Source organism: Symphalangus syndactylus, chromosome 5 (genome assembly GCF_028878055.3).
Source record: "Symphalangus syndactylus isolate Jambi chromosome 5, NHGRI_mSymSyn1-v2.1_pri, whole genome shotgun sequence".
Lineage (NCBI taxonomy): Eukaryota > Metazoa > Chordata > Mammalia > Primates > Hylobatidae > Symphalangus > Symphalangus syndactylus.
The window spans coordinates 95411044-95428644 of NC_072427.2; the positions used below are offsets into that span (position 1 = coordinate 95411044).

Below are 17601 nucleotides of genomic sequence, written 5' to 3' on the forward strand. Positions count from 1 at the left end.
TAGGTTTTAAGTTAATTTCAGAATCTCCTGCCCTAAACAATTTATTTCCTTACAAAGCACCAACTCTCTGCTGGGGCCCTTTGGCTGTTTCCTTTCTCCATTCTTTCTTTCTGCTTTCCCAGATCCCAGCTGGGAACCTGGGGGGAGAGCCTGGCTGGCACCACCTGCCCTTTCTTGGGCCCTTTCCCTTCTTGTGATGAGGAGGAGGAGCCTAGGAAGTCTCCGTGCTTCTTGGCTTTCTGGCCCTCATCACTTTCACAGCCTTCTGCTAGCTAAGCTAGTGAGCCCCCCTGCCCTTTGCCATTCCCTCCCTGAGGCCAAACTCTCGTCCCAGCTTCTTTCTTTTCATCTTCCTGCCTCTAAAGACGGCTCAGCCTTATCGGAGGCTGCCTTCTGAATCCTGACCCTGCTTTCCACGTTTCATTAGACATCTTGACCCCAGAGTAAGAGTGCATGATTTACCTACCACTTCCTTGGACCCCAACCCCTACTCACTGCTATAGCTCCTGGCAGTGGCGTTCTTCCTCCTTCCTTCATGTGCAGATGTGCCCCTGTGTGGCCTCCTTCTCTAAAAGCATTCTAGATTGTTCTTGGTTCCAGCACTTCTGAAACCCATCCTTCCCAGTTTACTCTTTTTCTTGCTATCCCTCGTATTTTCCCACTCCTCATGGAAGCTTCTTTCCCAAACCCACCCTTTGCCCTATGACAGGGGCTTCAGGACTCCCAACCCCAGCTGTGGAGCATTTCAGTGCTGCCAATCCTGCTGGCTTCACTTGGTGCTTCCTCCACACCCACTACAAAAGTCAAGGAACCTTCCCCAATCCCTCCCCTCCCCACCATTCTCCTAGCAGAATTACATTTTAATTTTCAGCTGGTTGGATGAAGAACCATTCCAACACCTCTGTGTCACCCACGCTTGTCTAAAACAAACCAAAAAAATGTGGGTCAGCAGAGGGGAGACCGTGGTCACTCTCCTTGTCAACCTTCCCTTTGCCCATTCTTTGTCTTCTCTTCCCTCCACCTCTGTTCCTCTGAAACCTCTTTTGTTCAAATCAAGGGGAAAGTAATTCAGAGGTGCTGTTGAGACTGGTTTGCTTTTTAATTTTTTTTTTTTTCAAAGAAGACGGGAAGTTCCTGTTTTTTGGAAAGGTTGTTCATTTCCAAAGAAGTTACACAGCCAGTCAGCTATAGGATGATTCCTGGCTGCATATTTTGGTGGTAGTACACAATACAAAAAAATAAATCAATGAGAGAGAGAGAGAGTCAGTGAACACAAAGGGAGATGTTATAATAGGCTTTTGTTGGTACTTGCATTTTCTTGTTGAAAAACAGAGCAAAGACCCTGAGGTGCTGAGGTGTGGACAGAAGCTTGATGTTATCAGGCCCCCAGAAATCCTGCCTGCAGTCCAGTGGCAGGCAGGATCCAGAACTGGAAAAGACGGAGGCAACAGGTCCTGCTCAGCACAAACGGTGCTTTTAGTCTTTGGTAAACAGCCTGTGCCCCAGGGCTCAAATCCTTCAAAAGTTTGCCTGGGTAATTGCGTTTCATTGCTGTCTGGCATGTGCTCATCAGTCTAATCTGGAGGTTCAGACAGCCAGGCCAAAGCTTGCGAGACTGGAGGAGAGCGAGCCTGTGAATTTAATCCACTTGAAAGACAGAATAATACAAGTGCATCTAACTCATTATTTTAAGTGATGCTAGTCGAAAAGGGGATGGTGCTTTCCATAAAAGGGTTTAAAATCAGCACGCTGCAGTTGCAGCCACTTGGCAGTTTAAGGCCATTAGAAAAAAAGGCACGCACAGGTGACAATGTGATCCCTGTCGCCGTCTGCTTGTCCCTGAAAGCCTTCCTACTCCCCACGACCACCTCAAAACACAGAAGGCAAAAGGAATGGTAACCTCCATCCCTAATTTTGACTTTGGGTTATTTGTACATTTACATTTACGGCAACAGACACCAACTTTTATTTGAGATTTGGGGTCATTTTGGCATGGTTTCAGGGTGGAGAGAAGACATAAATGAGGCTAGGACTTCCCAGTCCATCTCACCAAGCCCAGGATTTCACAGAGCTATAAGCAGGCAAAGGTGCTCCCCACCAGAACCATCCAATGACTTCTTGTTTTGAGGTTTAGGGTCTTTTTGTTTTGTCAGTATATGGTAACTAGATTGATGGGAGGGTTATAGTTCCTAACTATCATGTAGTTAAAGCAGTAGTCTACAAAGAGCCAGAAGGTCTGTCCCTGCTCTGTTGCTAATCTGCTGTGGAGAATAGAGGGAGTCCCTTCACCATTCCGCACTGCAGCTTTCTCTGAGATGGGGCTGGCATGGTTGTCTCTGCTGTCTTGGAGGTTGCTTTCTGCTCTATCATTCCATCATAAGACATTAGAATGAAACCTTAAGAAATGTTGACAGTGATTTGCATCATTATCTAGTTACATGTGACTCATGCCCAGGAAGCCCAGGAGAGGCAAGCGCTAGCCTGTACCCTCCCAGATGGCAAAGCCGACGGTCAGCTCAGGAGCAATCTTGTTGGTAGTTCACACCTGAAGCTCACCCAGGGCTCAACATGCCAGCTCCAAGTCTGGGTGCCAGGCCATGAGACTGAGAGAGCAGTCGCCTTAAACCTTACATGGGGATGGAGTTTCCCACTGGGTGCATCATGACTGCAGCCACCCAGGATTCTCACAAGGGCTCCAGAAGGTGCTCACCACACACCTCATCTCCTCATACCCCTCAGTTCATTTGTACTGTGCCCAGGGGACAATGCTGTGTTAGCTTTCCCCGACTCTGAAGAGCACCTCTGGAAGTCACATCTTCCATCTCGTCATCGTGGTAGCTGAAACCATTGTGGCAGTGTGTGCTTTCCCTGAGCAAGGTTTTCTTTGATACTTTAGGGCACGCTTGATCTTGTGGGCAGGATCATTCTCTGTTGTAGGGGCCATGCTGTGCATTGTAGGATGTTGAGCAGCATTCCTGGCCACCACGTACTAGATGACAGTAGCGCTCCCCCTTCCCCAGTCGTGGCAACCAAAAATGTCTCCAGACATTGCCAGAAATCCCCTGGAGGAGAAATCACCCCTGTTTGATGATCGCTATTTAAGAGTAATTGGGAAATTCACAAGGTTCTTCTAGTCAATATACATAGGATCTCAATGCCTGAAAAAAATGTGAGTTACTTAGCTATCTAAACTTGGTAGTAAGTCAATTTTGACCCTTCAGTTCTGTAGGTCCTAGCATTCCTGTTTTCCATAGGTCATCCCTCTTGTTGAGCAAGAGTTTCATAGTTGTCTGCTATCTCAACCTCTACATTTAATTTTTTTTTAAAAAATTATTCCATTTTAGCCCAAGCGTATGGCTTCTATGAGAAAGCCTTCCTTGGCCTTGTAAATCAAAGCAGTTCTCTGGAGGGAGGTTTCCCACTGCTGGGCTGAGTATCATCTTTCTCAGGGTGACCTCATCTATTAAAGTATGAAGGTTGTATTTGAAATGCCATTTACTTTCTCTAAGTCAATAAACGAAGCTGTGGATCTTTAGATCATCAGAGGTCTGCTTATTACCAAGCGGTTTTGTGTGTGTGACATTTTTTAAATCGAGATCTGTGTTGGAGTTTAAAAGAATTCTGGCGGATTTCCATTTGCCTTTCTGAATCAGAGTTTGGGGTGAGTGAGTGTAGATTGCCCCTAGATGAATCTGACTTTATTAGTTTGTGTCCTTTGTTCAGAGCACCAGGGATGAGCTTATGAAAGCACAAATGGCTCTTATCTTCAAATGTTTCCTTTATGCTGCAAATTCCACCTCACCAACCTGTGTTATTAATCTGTTGCAATCCCAATTAGTTCACATCAAGGTCAACTCTTTGGGGTGTGCAAAATGGCTGCAAACTTAAGTGAACAAATTCCCCTTGTGTAGATCTCACATGAAGGTAGGGGAGAAGACTGCAGCAGGGGAACTTAGAAGAAAGAGGGAGTTGTCTGATACCATAGAAGAAAGTGATAGTGAGTCCCCTTGGCTCACAAGCCAAAGAAATCCAATTATTCCAAATAATTCAAAACTTGCATAGGAACTTGTCACCAAATGAGGGAACATTTTAGCCTCTTATTCACTCTGTTGCTTGATGGCAAATATTTAAGAAATTTCAAAAAATAGAGAGGTGCAAGAGAGCTATTTCTCAGGGGCATGGAGGTTTCTTGGGGGCATTTCTCAGGGGTATGTAGGGCTATTTCTTGGAGGCTATTTCTGTGCATGGAGAAGCCTTGAGTTTCAGAGGTATAATAAACACTACTCCTCCAGAAATATGTCTATGAAAAATAAGCTGGAGCGGGTGGGTCTGCAGGGCACTGTGTTTAGGAATGAAGGCTGCCTGTCCTGCCATCTCTCAGGAGCTCCCATCAGAACAGACAGTAAAGACAGGAATGGCATGTCTCCAGTTGTAGGGCAAGGCCCCTCCTAGTGTGAAGAAAATATACTTCCTGGATCTATCATTATCTCTAGCATATCAGAGGGGGGAATAAAAACAACAACTGGGGTGGGGGAATAAAAACAACAACTGAAAGAGAGAAACTCATTGTTCTGCACATTCAGAGACTTCCTAGTTTTATAGCCGTTCAGAGCTCTTGGAGGTGAAGGGGCAGCCAGGGAATCACACAGAGTGAAAGACCTGTGTGCAGTGGCCAGGTCAGAGGGCATGTAGAAGACGACATGAAGCATTCCCACAGGGCAGTTCCCTGAGGTTCTGTCCTCCAGCTCTTGCTGCAAGGAATTCTAGAAGCCTTGGCCTGATGTGTGGGAAAGGAAAACAAGGTGAAGAGGATGCAGGTAGGAAAAGAAGAGTTGTGACAAGGTAGTCAGACGGGAGGACTGCATGAGAAAAACAGAGGAAGACAGCACAGAAGCAGACACTTGATTTCACTAGTGTTTATTGAAGGGGACGAGGCACTTCCACCTGGGGAATTCTACTTCCCTTTGTCAGGATATCCTTCAAATTGGGGGCGTGGGTTGCCATTCATTGTGGGTCACACTTCACAAGACAAAGAGCAGTGAATCCTCGATTTGTAAAATGCAGCGTTCAGATTCTGTGTTGTGGCTGGCATGGTGCAACACTGCTGTGAGGCCCTGACGTAGCTGTGTTCTGCAGGGTGGCTGTGGTGCTCCTTCTGAAGGAAGCTGCTGCTTTGCGGGAGGAAGGGCTTACGTTGCATCCTAGCGGTCCATGTGCTACCTCGCTGGAATAGTGCACCTTGGAACTCTGGCTGCCTAAGGAAGGTCTCATTTCTGGTGGCTTTGTGGGACCAAGCGTCTCCCTCTTCTGTCACCTGGAGCACCAACCAGCTAAGCCAACAGTACTCTCCAGACACTGTTACCCTTTCCTGGAAGGGCAGGGGAGAGAAGACTGTTTCCTGCCTTCAAGGTGCCAGCTACTGCATTGACAATATCGGGCAGAGGGGCACATTTCACCCTCCCAGGAATCTAAGGGGCAGATGCAATAACGTCTCCTCATGGGGGGAAACTGAGTCTCCAAGGCATTAAGTTACTTGCTTCAGCACACTGTGAACGAGGGGCCAAGCCAGGGTCTCTGTCCTCACCTCTCAGACTGCAGAATTATGCCCTTATTGTACCCTTACTCAAGCCCTTTTGGCTTTTAGAGAGACAGCTCTGGGATGAGGTTCCCAAATCCTGAAAATGTTTGGGGCCAGAACAAACAAAAGCATCTTTATGTTAAGCCATCTTTCATGTTTATTGTTTTGAATTCTCCTTTTCCCCCATTCATATGAGTTTTTCTTCTGATTTTATTAGAATGCCATGCCTCAGAGTTTGCTGCTTAAAACCAGAATCCCTGGCATAAAATCCAATAAGCCTGCCTTAGGACCCATGTCTTATGGGAGCAGAAGACAACAGAGACTGCTTGCTGGGCTTCAAGCCACTCTAGAATTTTTCAAACGGTTCTAACATTTTACATCATCAAAAAAGTGCCGAAGTAAAAACTAAGGCTGCAGCTAGGAGAATGCCCACTGAGAAACCCGTGGTTGGGTTTGTGTAGAGGAGGGCTTTTGGGGTCACTCTGCTCCATGCCCTCTCGGCCTCTCCCACCAGAGGTCTGGCTCAGGGACAGCACTCGGGCGCAGAGGGCTGGGGCGGTGGCAGAGATGGATGGGGTAGTCGCCAGAGGAAGCCCAGGCTGCAACCTGGTATGACACACACACCTGTGTGGAACAGATCTCCATCTGAGCTGGGCTCAAAAGCATCGTATTCTCCAATATTGACAACTCGTAGGTTAGGGGGTTCATCATTTTGTAGCCTCTGCAGTCCCAAACATAAAGTCACTTCTTTTTTTTTCTTGCCTGCTGACACCCTAAGGCATTACATGGACCCTGGTAAATCTCAGCCATGTTATTTAATATGATCTGCCCCAGGGACAGCTCTTCCTGTATCTGTTTAGCCAGAGATACCACAGGTGCCTCTCTAGGAAGTCCCACGGGACCCCTCATCAGCACAGTGGAGACTGGCTGGAAAGCATGGCCTTCCGTGCCCAGCCTGGACTGCAGGTTGGCGATGATGGTCTCCCAACCCAGGCCTTCCAAGCATAGACCATCGAGCGTGCACAATCCTCTTGATATCAGGTGCCACCTCAGTGGAGTGTTCTTCAGAAAATTCTGTTTCTTTAGCTGTGTGCAGTCCTGGGAGATGCTGTGCCTCTTCTGCTTGAAGCTTCCCAGCTCCCACTTGAGGTGTCAGTGATTTGTTTTACTGGAGTGAGTATCCTCATTCTCCACCAAGGGTCCAGTCTCAGGATGGAGGCTGCTTGAGATATCCCAGCCCTCAAAAACAATATTGCTGGCTCATCTTTTTCAAGGAACTAAGCGGGGCAAAGGTGCCAGAGGAGTAGAAGGGAGCAGAAAGTTGTCTTTACCCTCCTGTAGAAGAAGGACATGGAGGAGTGGAAGGGAATAAATAGGGTGGCCGTGGAAGAATCTAAACATCCATGATGTGCTGGTGTTGCAGGAATTTACCCAACCTGTCTGTAGAGCTTCTTCAGGCCTGGAAAGTTGTGTATGGGGGGCAGAGGTGCAGAAAGTGGGGAGTGCAGAAGATCCTTATGGAAAAGACGTCTGCAACAAATGTTTATTTAACAAAGTACAGAGAAAGAATCTGTCTGCAAGGGAGGAGGCAGCAGAAACCAGAAGGTGCCTTCTGTTCCCTCTGAACTATGGTCCCTCCAGCTGTGTGCACTGAAGGCCACTCTCCCTCCGCCTCAGGGACAGGATGCCAACTGAGAATGAGACGTGTTCTAAAAACACCCATCTTTTCTGGAAGCTAGTGACCTATCCTTGAACCCTCCCTCCAAAAGCACTCTGCCTAAATACGGAGCCTTTTTCCAGACGCGTCTCAGACTCATCTGGCTGAGGGGAGCAGCCTCGTGGTGCAGGGTGAACTGTTTCCCCTGGGAACCGTCTGATAGTGCTAATGAGGAATTGCACTTTGGGTTTATAGAGCACCTTTCATCTGTGGATCTCAAAGCTGCCCCACAAACATTAATTAACTCTCACACCTGTGAGGCAAGTGAGCCTGGTTCCCCCCATTTTTTAGAGGTGAGGAAACAGAGGTTTGAAAAGAAAAAGACTCCAGGGTGAACCAGCAGGGTTGGGGGCGGCCTGATGTGAGGAACCAGCATTCTTGATTCACAGGGCCCTGACCGCAAAGCCACAAAGCTTCCCTGGCGAGGTGATGAATACAGGACCCGGAAGCAGGGAGTGGTGGAGAGGCGGCCACAGGGCTCCCTTCTTCCCTCCCGCAGGCAGCCTGCCACCTCCCAGGCTAGCAGGTTGGCAATGAGGATGGGATCCCTCAAAACCTGAGGCCTTTAAAACAGCATACCCAGGCAGGGTTCTGCCCCGGCTTGGTCTCACTGCTTCCCTTCAAAGTAATTGCTGGAACAATGAATGCATCTGAGCTACACATGACTAACCAAGATGTCTGCAGCCGGCCAGAGACGAACAGTTGGCAAATCCTGGAGCTGTTTCACAACCTCCCTTTTTTCCAGGATCCAGAGCTGGTGCTGACTGACTCATGTTATCATGGGATTTCAATGATACAGCAACAGTGTGCTGAGCCGGTGTCTGCTACCTGGGGGTACCTGTAGTAGGAATAGGGGACTGCTCTTCTTACTTGTGCTGTGCCGGAGCTTTGCTCCCTGCTGCAGAGGCCAGAGGAAACACTGCTTCTCAAAGACAGTGGAACTTTCAGGGAAATATCCCTTTCAGAGCAGAGTCACCCACCCCCAGGGACTCCGAAAGGCCCCTGACATCACACACCTCTGACAGGTGTGATGCTGGGAAGCATCTGGGGGCACCCCCTTTGTCTGCAAGGGAGCCTAGCCCTTTCTTCCCAGGGGTCCCAGACAGTGAGATGCAAACCACCACTGGGGCTCGCCCTAACACATCACCCTGGAAACTGACTCACATCTCTTGAGTCCTGAGTCACATCCTGTTGTGTGTTCTGAGGTCTCCAAGAGGGCATTACACCAGCTCCCCATGACTGAGGTGAATCTGGAGGGAACCCTGGGAACGTCCAGGCTGAAGGAGGGAAAAAATTCCTCCAGGGAAATAACCAGGGCTGCCCCTAGGGTTTATATGCTCACCAAGCTGATCTAGCATTTTCAAAAGTAGATAGTAGAACCCTGTGGCCTATGTGACTTTTATTTTTAAATAGCTCTGAGAGATGACTGAAAGACCTGGCATTTTAAAGATGTCGGCCACATAATCAAGGAAGGGGCTTTCTAACTATTACCTTCTCCAGGCCCAGGATGAAGGAGGGTGCCACCGCTCAAGGGGTGCTGTTGGAAACCCAGCTTCTGAGGGTGGGTGTTTAAAAGACCCTAGAGCGGACAGTCAGAGGAGGGCCAGGAGGGGTCTCTATCCATCTTTTCCCAGTGCCTATGGGGAGCACGAGGACAAAGAGGAATGTTTTGAACTTTTCAAAGAACAAGATTTTTTGTTCCATTGATTTTCTCTATTACTCTCTTGTATTTAATTTCATTGGTTCCTAGTCTGATTTTTATTATTTCTTCTCTTCTGCTTGCTTGAGGTCTGTATTGCTATTTTCTCCAGTGTCCTGAGGTAGAAGCTTCAGTGACTGATTCTGGATCTTTCTTTTCTAATATATGTATTCAATGCTATAAATTTCCCTCTAAGCACTGCTCTGTCTGCATCCAAAAATTGTAATAAGTTGTATTTTCATTTAGTTCAAAACATTTTTTAATTTCTCTTGAGACTTTTTATTTGACCCATGTCTAACGTAGAAGTATGTTGTTTAGTCTCCAAATATTTGGAGATTTTCCAGTTATCTATTATTGGCTTTTTAGTTTAAATCCATGTGGTCTGAGAAAATACTCTGTATGCTTTCTATACTTCTAAGGATCTTAAAGTGTGTTCTGTGGCCCAGAATATGGCTTATCTTGGTGAATATTCCATGTGAGCTGAAGAATGTGTATTCTGCTGTTGTTAGACAGAGTATTCCATAAATGTTAATTAGATCAAGTTGACTGGTAGTGCCGTTCAGGTCAACTGTATCTTAATTTTCTGCCTGCTTGATGTATCAATCACTGAAAGAGGGTTGTTGAAGTCTCCAATTGTAATAGCATATTTACCTATTTCTCCTTGTAGTTCTATCAGTTTCTGCCTCATGTTTTTTGACACTCAGTTTTTAGGTGGTCATATATTAAAGATGATGTCTTCTTAGAGAATTCACCCACATTATCATCATGTAATTCCCTTCTTTACCCCTGAAAATTGTCCTTCCTGTGAAGTTAGCTTTGTATAAAATTAACATAGCTGCTCTGGCTTTCTTTCAATCATTGTTAGCATGGTGTATCTTTTTCCATCCCTTTACTTGTAATCTGTATGAATATTTTTATTTAAAATAGGTCCCTTGCAGACAATATGTAGTTAGGTCTTGTTTTTAATCCACACTGACAATCTCTGTCTTTAAATTGGTGCATTTAGAGTATTCATATTTAACCTAATTGTTAATATAACTGGAGTAGTATCAATCATATTTATAACTTTTATATTTGTTGCACCTGATTCTTCCCCCACACCTCTTTTTCTCCCTTTTATAGGTTTAATTGAACATCTTATGTGATTCCATTTTATCTCCTCTCTTAGCATATTATTCTTTTTAAAAATGTTTTTAGTTACTGCCCTAGAGTTTGAAAAGTACGTGTATAACTTATCTACATCTAGCATCAAATAACACTGTACCACTTCTTCCTTCCTGTCTATATTACTGCCTTTTATTTCATTTATCCACATGCTATAATCACTCAATACTTTGTTACTATTATTGTAAACAGTTATCTTTCAGATCAGTTAAGAAAAATAAAACTTAATTTTACTTTAATATAGTACTTTTCTAATGCTCTTCCTTTTTTATGCACTTTTTTTTAAACATTTCTCAAAGGGCAGGTCAGCTGGCAAAGAATTATTCCAGTTTTGTTTGTCAGAAAATATCCTTATTTCTTTGAATTTGAAGGATAATTTTGCTGGATACAGAAATATAGTTTGGCAGCTTTTTTGTTGCAACACTTTATTTATTCTCCTTTGTGTTTGCATGGTTTCTGAAGAGAAAGATGATGTAATTCTTATCCTTGTTCCTCTGTGGGTAAGGTGTTGGCTTTTTCCCCTCTCTGGCTTCTTTCAAGATTTTCTCTTCTCTTTGGTTTTCTGCAGTTTAAATATGATATGCCTGGGTGTAGATTTGGTATTTATTATGCTTGGTGTTCTCTGAGCTTTCTGGATCTGTGGTTTGGTATCTGTCATTAATTTTGGAAAATTCGTAGCCATTAATACTTCAAATAGTTCTTCCACTGTTTTCTTTTTCTTCTCCATCCGGTATTCCAATTACGTATTACACCTTTTGAAACTTTCTCACAGTTCTTGGATGTTCTTTCTTTTTCCTCTTTATCTTTTTGTTTGGTAAGTTTCTGTATCTTCAAGTTCATTGGTTCTTTGCTTTGTCATGTCCTGTCTACTAAGTAAGCCATTCCTCATTTCTGTTAGGGTGCTTTTGGTTTTTAGAATTTGCTTTTGAGTGTTAAGAGTTTCAGGCTGGGCACGGTGGGTCACACCTGTAGTCCCAGCACTTTGGAAGGCCGAGGTGGGTGGATCACCTAGGGTCAGGAGTTTGAGACCAACCTGGCCAACATGGTGAAACCCTGTCTCTACTAAAAGTACAAAAAAAAAAAAAAATAGCCGGGCGTGGTGGCAGGCGCCTGTATAATCCCAGCTACTTGGGAGGCTGAGGAGGAGAATTGCTTGAACCCAGGAGGCGGAGGTTGCAGTAAGCCGAGATTGCGCCACTGTACTCCAGCGTAGGCGACGGAGTGAGACGCTGTCTCCAAAAAAAAAAAAGTTTCCATCTCCCTGCCTACATTATCCATCTCTTCTTGCACATTGTCTCTCTTTTTCCACTAGAGCCATTAACACGTTAATCATTGTTAAATTCCCTGTCTGGTAATTCCAAAATCTGTGTCACATCTGGGTCTGGTTCTGATGCTTGCTTTGTCTCTTCAGACTGTGTTTTTTCTTGCCTTTCTTGTAATTTTTTATTGAAAGTTTAACATGATTTATCAGGCAGTAGGAAATTAGGCCTTTAGCGTGAGTTATTATTCTCATGTACCCAAGAGTTGGGCTGTATTTAATGTTTGCAGAAGGTACCAGAGACTTCAAATTCCTCTAATGTCCTTGTTTTTGTCTCCCATGTCATCTGTGAGCTTCTCTATGAACTCTTCCTTAAATAGTCAATATGTTGAAGCTCTTTCAGCCATAACCCAGTTATAATAATATATTGGATCCTGTGAGAATCTGGAGTTCCTGAATGAAAAACCCACAACAGTGCACTTCCCCCTGAAACTGTAGCCCCTAGGGTGCCTTACTCTCACACTAGTCTGTACTCAGCCTCTAGCAATCTGTCAAAATCACCATTAAGTGTTCTCATCAGTTTATGAATTCAGAAATTCTGCTCCCAGCAAGCAGACCTCACTGTGATTCTCTATATTTGCCTGCTTCTCAAAATTTGGGGTGGCAGTTTGCCCTGCAACTTCAGCTTTCCACTGGACTTAAGAAAAGTCATGGATTTTCAGTTTGTTCAGCATTTGTTCTTATAAAAACAAGAGTGATGACTCTCAAGCTCTTTACATTTTGGAACTGAAACTAGAAGCAGCAGGACATTCTGACATGAATTATTTAAAAGGGTCATTGTTGACTCTAGAGACATTTTAATATTGCTGCATCTAAAGATAAAAGCACTCTCCTTTCTTCTCGCGTGATATATGCCATGTACACCTCTGAGCTCACCACTAACCTCAACTCTACCTTATCCCTAACTTCCCATTTCAAATGGAAGGGAATGGGGATCAAGGAGTAGAAGGCCTGTTTTACCCATTATTGATGATTAAAAAGCTGAAAATAACCCATCACAAAATGGCCTCAGTAAAGTGGCTGCATCAGACATCATTTAGCCTGGAAAACCAGTATGCATAAAGGCTCAAATTTAAATTTTTGAATCCGGTGTCTTTTATTTTTTTTTATTTACTTATTTTTTTTTTCTGAGACCGAGTCTAGCTCTATCACCCAGGCTGGAGTGCAGTGGCGTGATCTCGGCTCACTGCAAGCTCCACCTCCCGGGTTCATGCCATCCTCCTGCCTCAGCCTCCTGAGTAGCTGGGACTACAGGCGCCCGCCACCACGCCCAGCTAATTTTTTGTATTTTTAGTAGAGACGGGGTTTCACCGTGTTAGCCAGGATGGTCTCGATCTCCTAACCTCGTGATCCACCTGCCTCGGCCTCCCAAAGTGCTGGGATTACAGGCATGAACCACCGCACCTGGCCCTGAATCCAGTATTTTTTAATAGAAACATGAGTTGGTTGAGATACTGAGTTCCTGCCTTCTCCATCCTAATCTCAAATTTCCAATCTCCTTGCCCCTTTACCATCTAATCTTCTGAGCCCAGCTCCTCTCCAGCCTGAAGAGTGTGTCTGTCAAGACTGTAGCTGTGAACAAAACACTATTACTTGAGCGTTATCCTGGAGCAAATGTGTGTGGTCTCACCAATGAACATCAGATAAGTCCCTTGGCATGGATATCTTTTCCTTTTTAGTAATATAATCATAAAGGTTATTCAGACTTATTGAGCATTTACTATGGCCAGAAATTGTGATACTTGCTTTCCATATAGTTTATCTCACCTATTCCTATTACCTTTGAAGTCAGAATTCTAACTATGAATCAGAGAAAATAAGTGACCTGCCTAAGGTCATCCAGTTGGTTTATGGTGAAAGCAGGATGCAAACTGAAACTTGTCTGTGATTTAAGTTCGGTGCTTTCCCTAGTCTCCTCCTCTCAGAGGCAGAACATAAGCATGTAATAGATACCACTAGGGTTCTTGTTTCTACGTTGGTAACAGCTGTTTGCAAATCCAAATTAGGCAGCTAATCTAGCAGTTAGCCCAGATACAGCCCTTAGGCGTCCTAGTAGCTGTAACTCCCAGAAGGCAGGAACCTTCCATTCACTAGTGAGTCCCCAAAACAGTGGCCCAAGTGAAGCAAAAATGTGTTGGAAATATGAGTGAATGAAAAAGTAATTTCATGAACATATGAATGAATAAATGAACGACGCAACACCCAATATGATGATTAATGCAACAGGAAGGTGCCTTTCCAAGCATCACAAGGTCCTGGGATCTTCACTGACTGTAAGTGCCTGTGGGGCAGGGACCATATTGGTCTTATTCATCACTCTCCTACCAGGTAAATTAGCACATTCCTGGCACACTGTAAATGTTCAATAAGCTTTTGTTCTTTTAGATGGATTGACTTATCAGAGGCAACTCTTTCAAGAACAAGTAGCCCTGTGCTCTGGAGAATAATTTACGGTGGTTCTCTTCCTCAGCCTGGGGCCTTTCCTGGATAACTCCCATCTTACTCCCCTTTACTTCCTCTTCCCAGAATACACAAATTTATTATTACAGGCACCACCCTTTACCCCACATCTGATTCTTCCCTGCCTCTGCTTAATGTACAAGCAAAGAAATACTGTGTAGGACCTATTGGAATTATAATCCTGCTCTGTCACCATTGGAAAGGATTTAGGGATCACCTCCCTTCAGAGGTGAGAATAAGAAAGTGTAAGTGAGTAATCCAATGTCACCCAGTTGCTCACCAGACAGAAAGACCCAGAGCCCACCTCTCCTGCCTATTAGTCCAGTGCTCGGGTGGCCCATGAGTTCATGCTGGCCCTGTCAGACCAAAGACAGTAATGAATATTAAACCCAGAATGCACCATATTATCAGGCCTTTTTTGTTTTTGTTTTCTATTAGTAACACATGTAGAAGAGGAAACAACTAAAACCCCAACATCAGAGGCTCACCATCCCCACCTTCTGGCCCACCACTGGCAATGAACCCAAGCACAGGTCACTGTGGTCTCATGAAAGAAAACTGATGTGGGGGTTGGGTGGGCTTCAGGGTGTTGACTGCCATCTTCCCCTCCAACACCTGAAAAGCTAAGTTATGGTGTGAAGTCAGAAAATGTGGAATCTGCAACCCTGTCTTAAAAAAAAAAAAAAAAAAAACTCATAGAACTTGGACTTTAATCATAAAGATCATTTTACCAAAGCATATTTTTTAAAGGCTGTGAAATATTATGCAACGTTTGCATGGTTTAATTATGAGTTTAGAAAAGCCTAGCATAACTTTTTCACTACAGTAAAACATGACAGAGCATGAATCATGGCATAATACTTTATGCTTAGTGTGGCTTTAGACATGGGGTTAGAAGCGTGAGGCTGTCTACACAACAAGGCATGAATTACTGTACCGCAATTCACACCCCGGGGGGCTTTATGACAATTCTAAAACCTCTTTTGTTTGCTTTTAAAATGATTAAAATATTGGAGTACTATATATTCACTTAGTAAATGTGTGTATCTAGTATATACGCATGTCTTATACAAAATAAGTATATGTTTTTTTCACTTGGAGCAAAATACTTGCAGTAGCATGGGAATATTGAACAGTCTGCTATTTCTGTTTGCCTTTACTTATTGGAAACACTGTTAGCTGTAAGATTACACAGGAGCTTCAGCCAAGGTTGAACATTTATTTTCTGCTGAGTTTAAAATGGACCAGCTCCTTTTGTTCCTTGCCACCTCTTTAAATCCTCTAAAATTTGGAATAAAATGAAGACCTTTCTTTAATATTAGATTTCAAAGATTCCAAGTTAAACTATTTGCCCAGGAACTACCAGGTTTTTTAAACTTAAAAAGTCAGTTATTTTCACTCACACACAAAAAAGAAAGAAATGAATCAGTATGAGGGAGGGAGGGAGGCTGTCAGGAGAATACTGGGGAGGAAGACTTGGGTCTCCAAATGTCTGATTCTGTTATCCACTGTGGCAGCTTCAAAGAGATAAACAGAAAGGCAAACTTGAACTGCTGGAAATGAAAAGCCCCTGGAGGAAGCAGATCTGAATATTTTATAATGAGCAGAAATAGCTCATTTCTTTATGTCCTGACCTATACAAAACTTATACCCAGTATTTTCCTAAAGAAATCTGCTCTTCCTACACTGCTACTTGCAGGATCATGAAGCTCTGGCTATGAAGACCCTTGGGAGTTATGGTAGTTCACTGTTAATCTTTGTCCACAAAGGTGGGACATAAAGAGAAAATTAATGTTTAACTCCAAAGTAATGTAAAACTGTCTTCTAGTGGGACAGTGTCCAATTTAAGTTTCCTTACACATTTGCCTAAGAATAGAGTTGGTTTTCCTCCTCCTTTTCATCTGCAAACAGTATGATGCTTTTGAAAATTAAGACTCCTTTGAACGCTGGAGTCAAATTGACAAAATCCATTTTGTCTAAATCTTTTGAAGTCAGACTTTTGTCTCTTCTCTATTCCAGGCCTCTTATAATGGCAATCTATAAAATACCTGCTAAAAACCCTGACGTTTAAAAGTTGCAAACTTGAAGTCCTGAAAAGGAACAGAAGGCTTGGGTTGATAGGGCCAGTTCTACTGCTGGGTTTATGAACTAGTCATTAGACCTCATTGCCGGTTTCCCAGCCAGACCTTCTTTCCTGTCATCCTTGGGAGAGAATTCACCTTAATATAAAACATTTACCAGCCCATGGAATACTTTTTGCCAAAGGTAAAGGTATAAAAAAAAAGCCCAAAACTCTACATTCTTACCGAACACAGATAGGTGATCCCCTGAGTTTATAAAATGTTTCTGATGATGACAATTGTAATTACTGGCAAAGCTGAAATCATGTCAGCAGTCATATGATACTTGAAGTTCTGAAGTGCTGCAGTTCAACAGTCTGGACATTAATACTTCTACCTTGAAAGTGTAATCAATTCCTCTCATCATTGTTAGCATGATTAAATAAAACCTTTAGAAGGAATAGTTATCAGGTGAAAATCTCCAAGAATTCAGTCTCTTTTGGGGGAAAATAATCCAACAGAGGCAGATACTTGGACTTGAGTAGGCTTATTAAACCCTGGTACATAGGCCACATACATGTATGTGACATATTTGAACAAGGGCCACTCGTGTCTTATTAAAAGACATTTTTTAAATCCCACCCCACTTTACATATAATTGACCTTTCTGATTCTCTTCAGATACAAGGCAGATCCAACCATCACCACCGTGGTCCTACGATCAGTCCTACCAATACCTGGGATCCATTGCCTCTCCTTCTGTGCACCCAGCAACGCCCATTTCACCTGGACGTGCCAGCGGCATGACAACCCTCTCTGCAGAACTTTCCAGTCGACTCTCAAGTAAGCCACTTGAAAATACATTCTTTGCAGCTGAGCCGGGGTGGAAGGTCCAGGAGACTAGAGGTGCACGAAGGAGTTGGCAGAACATTATTAATTGAGTAAAACATGGTTTAAAGACAAGGTGACCTATCTCTACTCCGAGTCCCATGCCCATGCACTGATTTTCTTGGATACATAAGAGGCAGAGATTGTGGATGTGAAGGCAGAAGTGGCTTGGAGAAGAGAAGTAGGTTCCTTAGACATTCTAAAGTTGTTCACATTTGGCAAGAAAGGATAATGACTGAAGGGTTAAGAACAATATAAAAAGCCAAAGTAGTCAACTTTTAGGACTCATTATTCCAAATGAATTCTGGACTAATGGGACTGGTCCGTGCAGTGGTGGTAAATTTTCACAGATCACATGGACAGCACATGGGAGTACATGTGGAATGGGAAGTAAATGGATACCAGTCCTCGGTATCCATGGAGGACTGGTTCCAGGACCCCCCATGGATACCAAAACCCATGGATGCTCAAGTCCCACATATAAAATGGTATATTTATATATAACTTATATATATCCTCCCATACATTTAAATCATCCCTAGATTACTCGTAATACCTAATAAAATGTAAATGCTATGTAAATGCTTGTTATACTGCATTGTTTAGGGAATGACAAGAAGAATAGTCTGTATATGTCTAATACAGACACAACCATCCTTTTTTTAATAATATTTTTGATCTACGGTTGGTTAAACAGATGCAGAACCCACGGATATA

General features: G+C 43.7%; 1 protein-coding gene across 11 annotated transcripts in view; it reads left to right on the plus strand.

The window, feature by feature from the left end:
- RUNX1 (RUNX family transcription factor 1) overlaps nucleotides 1-17601 on the plus strand; it is a 1096070-nt gene that overhangs the window by 1067748 nt on the left and 10721 nt on the right. For all 11 annotated transcript variants that reach the window (XM_055279612.2, XM_055279615.2, XM_055279616.2 and 8 more), the window contains one exon: nucleotides 16678-16839. In XM_055279612.2, coding sequence (XP_055135587.1) covers nucleotides 16678-16839 — 162 coding nt within the window. The remainder of the gene's footprint in view (nucleotides 1-16677; nucleotides 16840-17601) is intronic.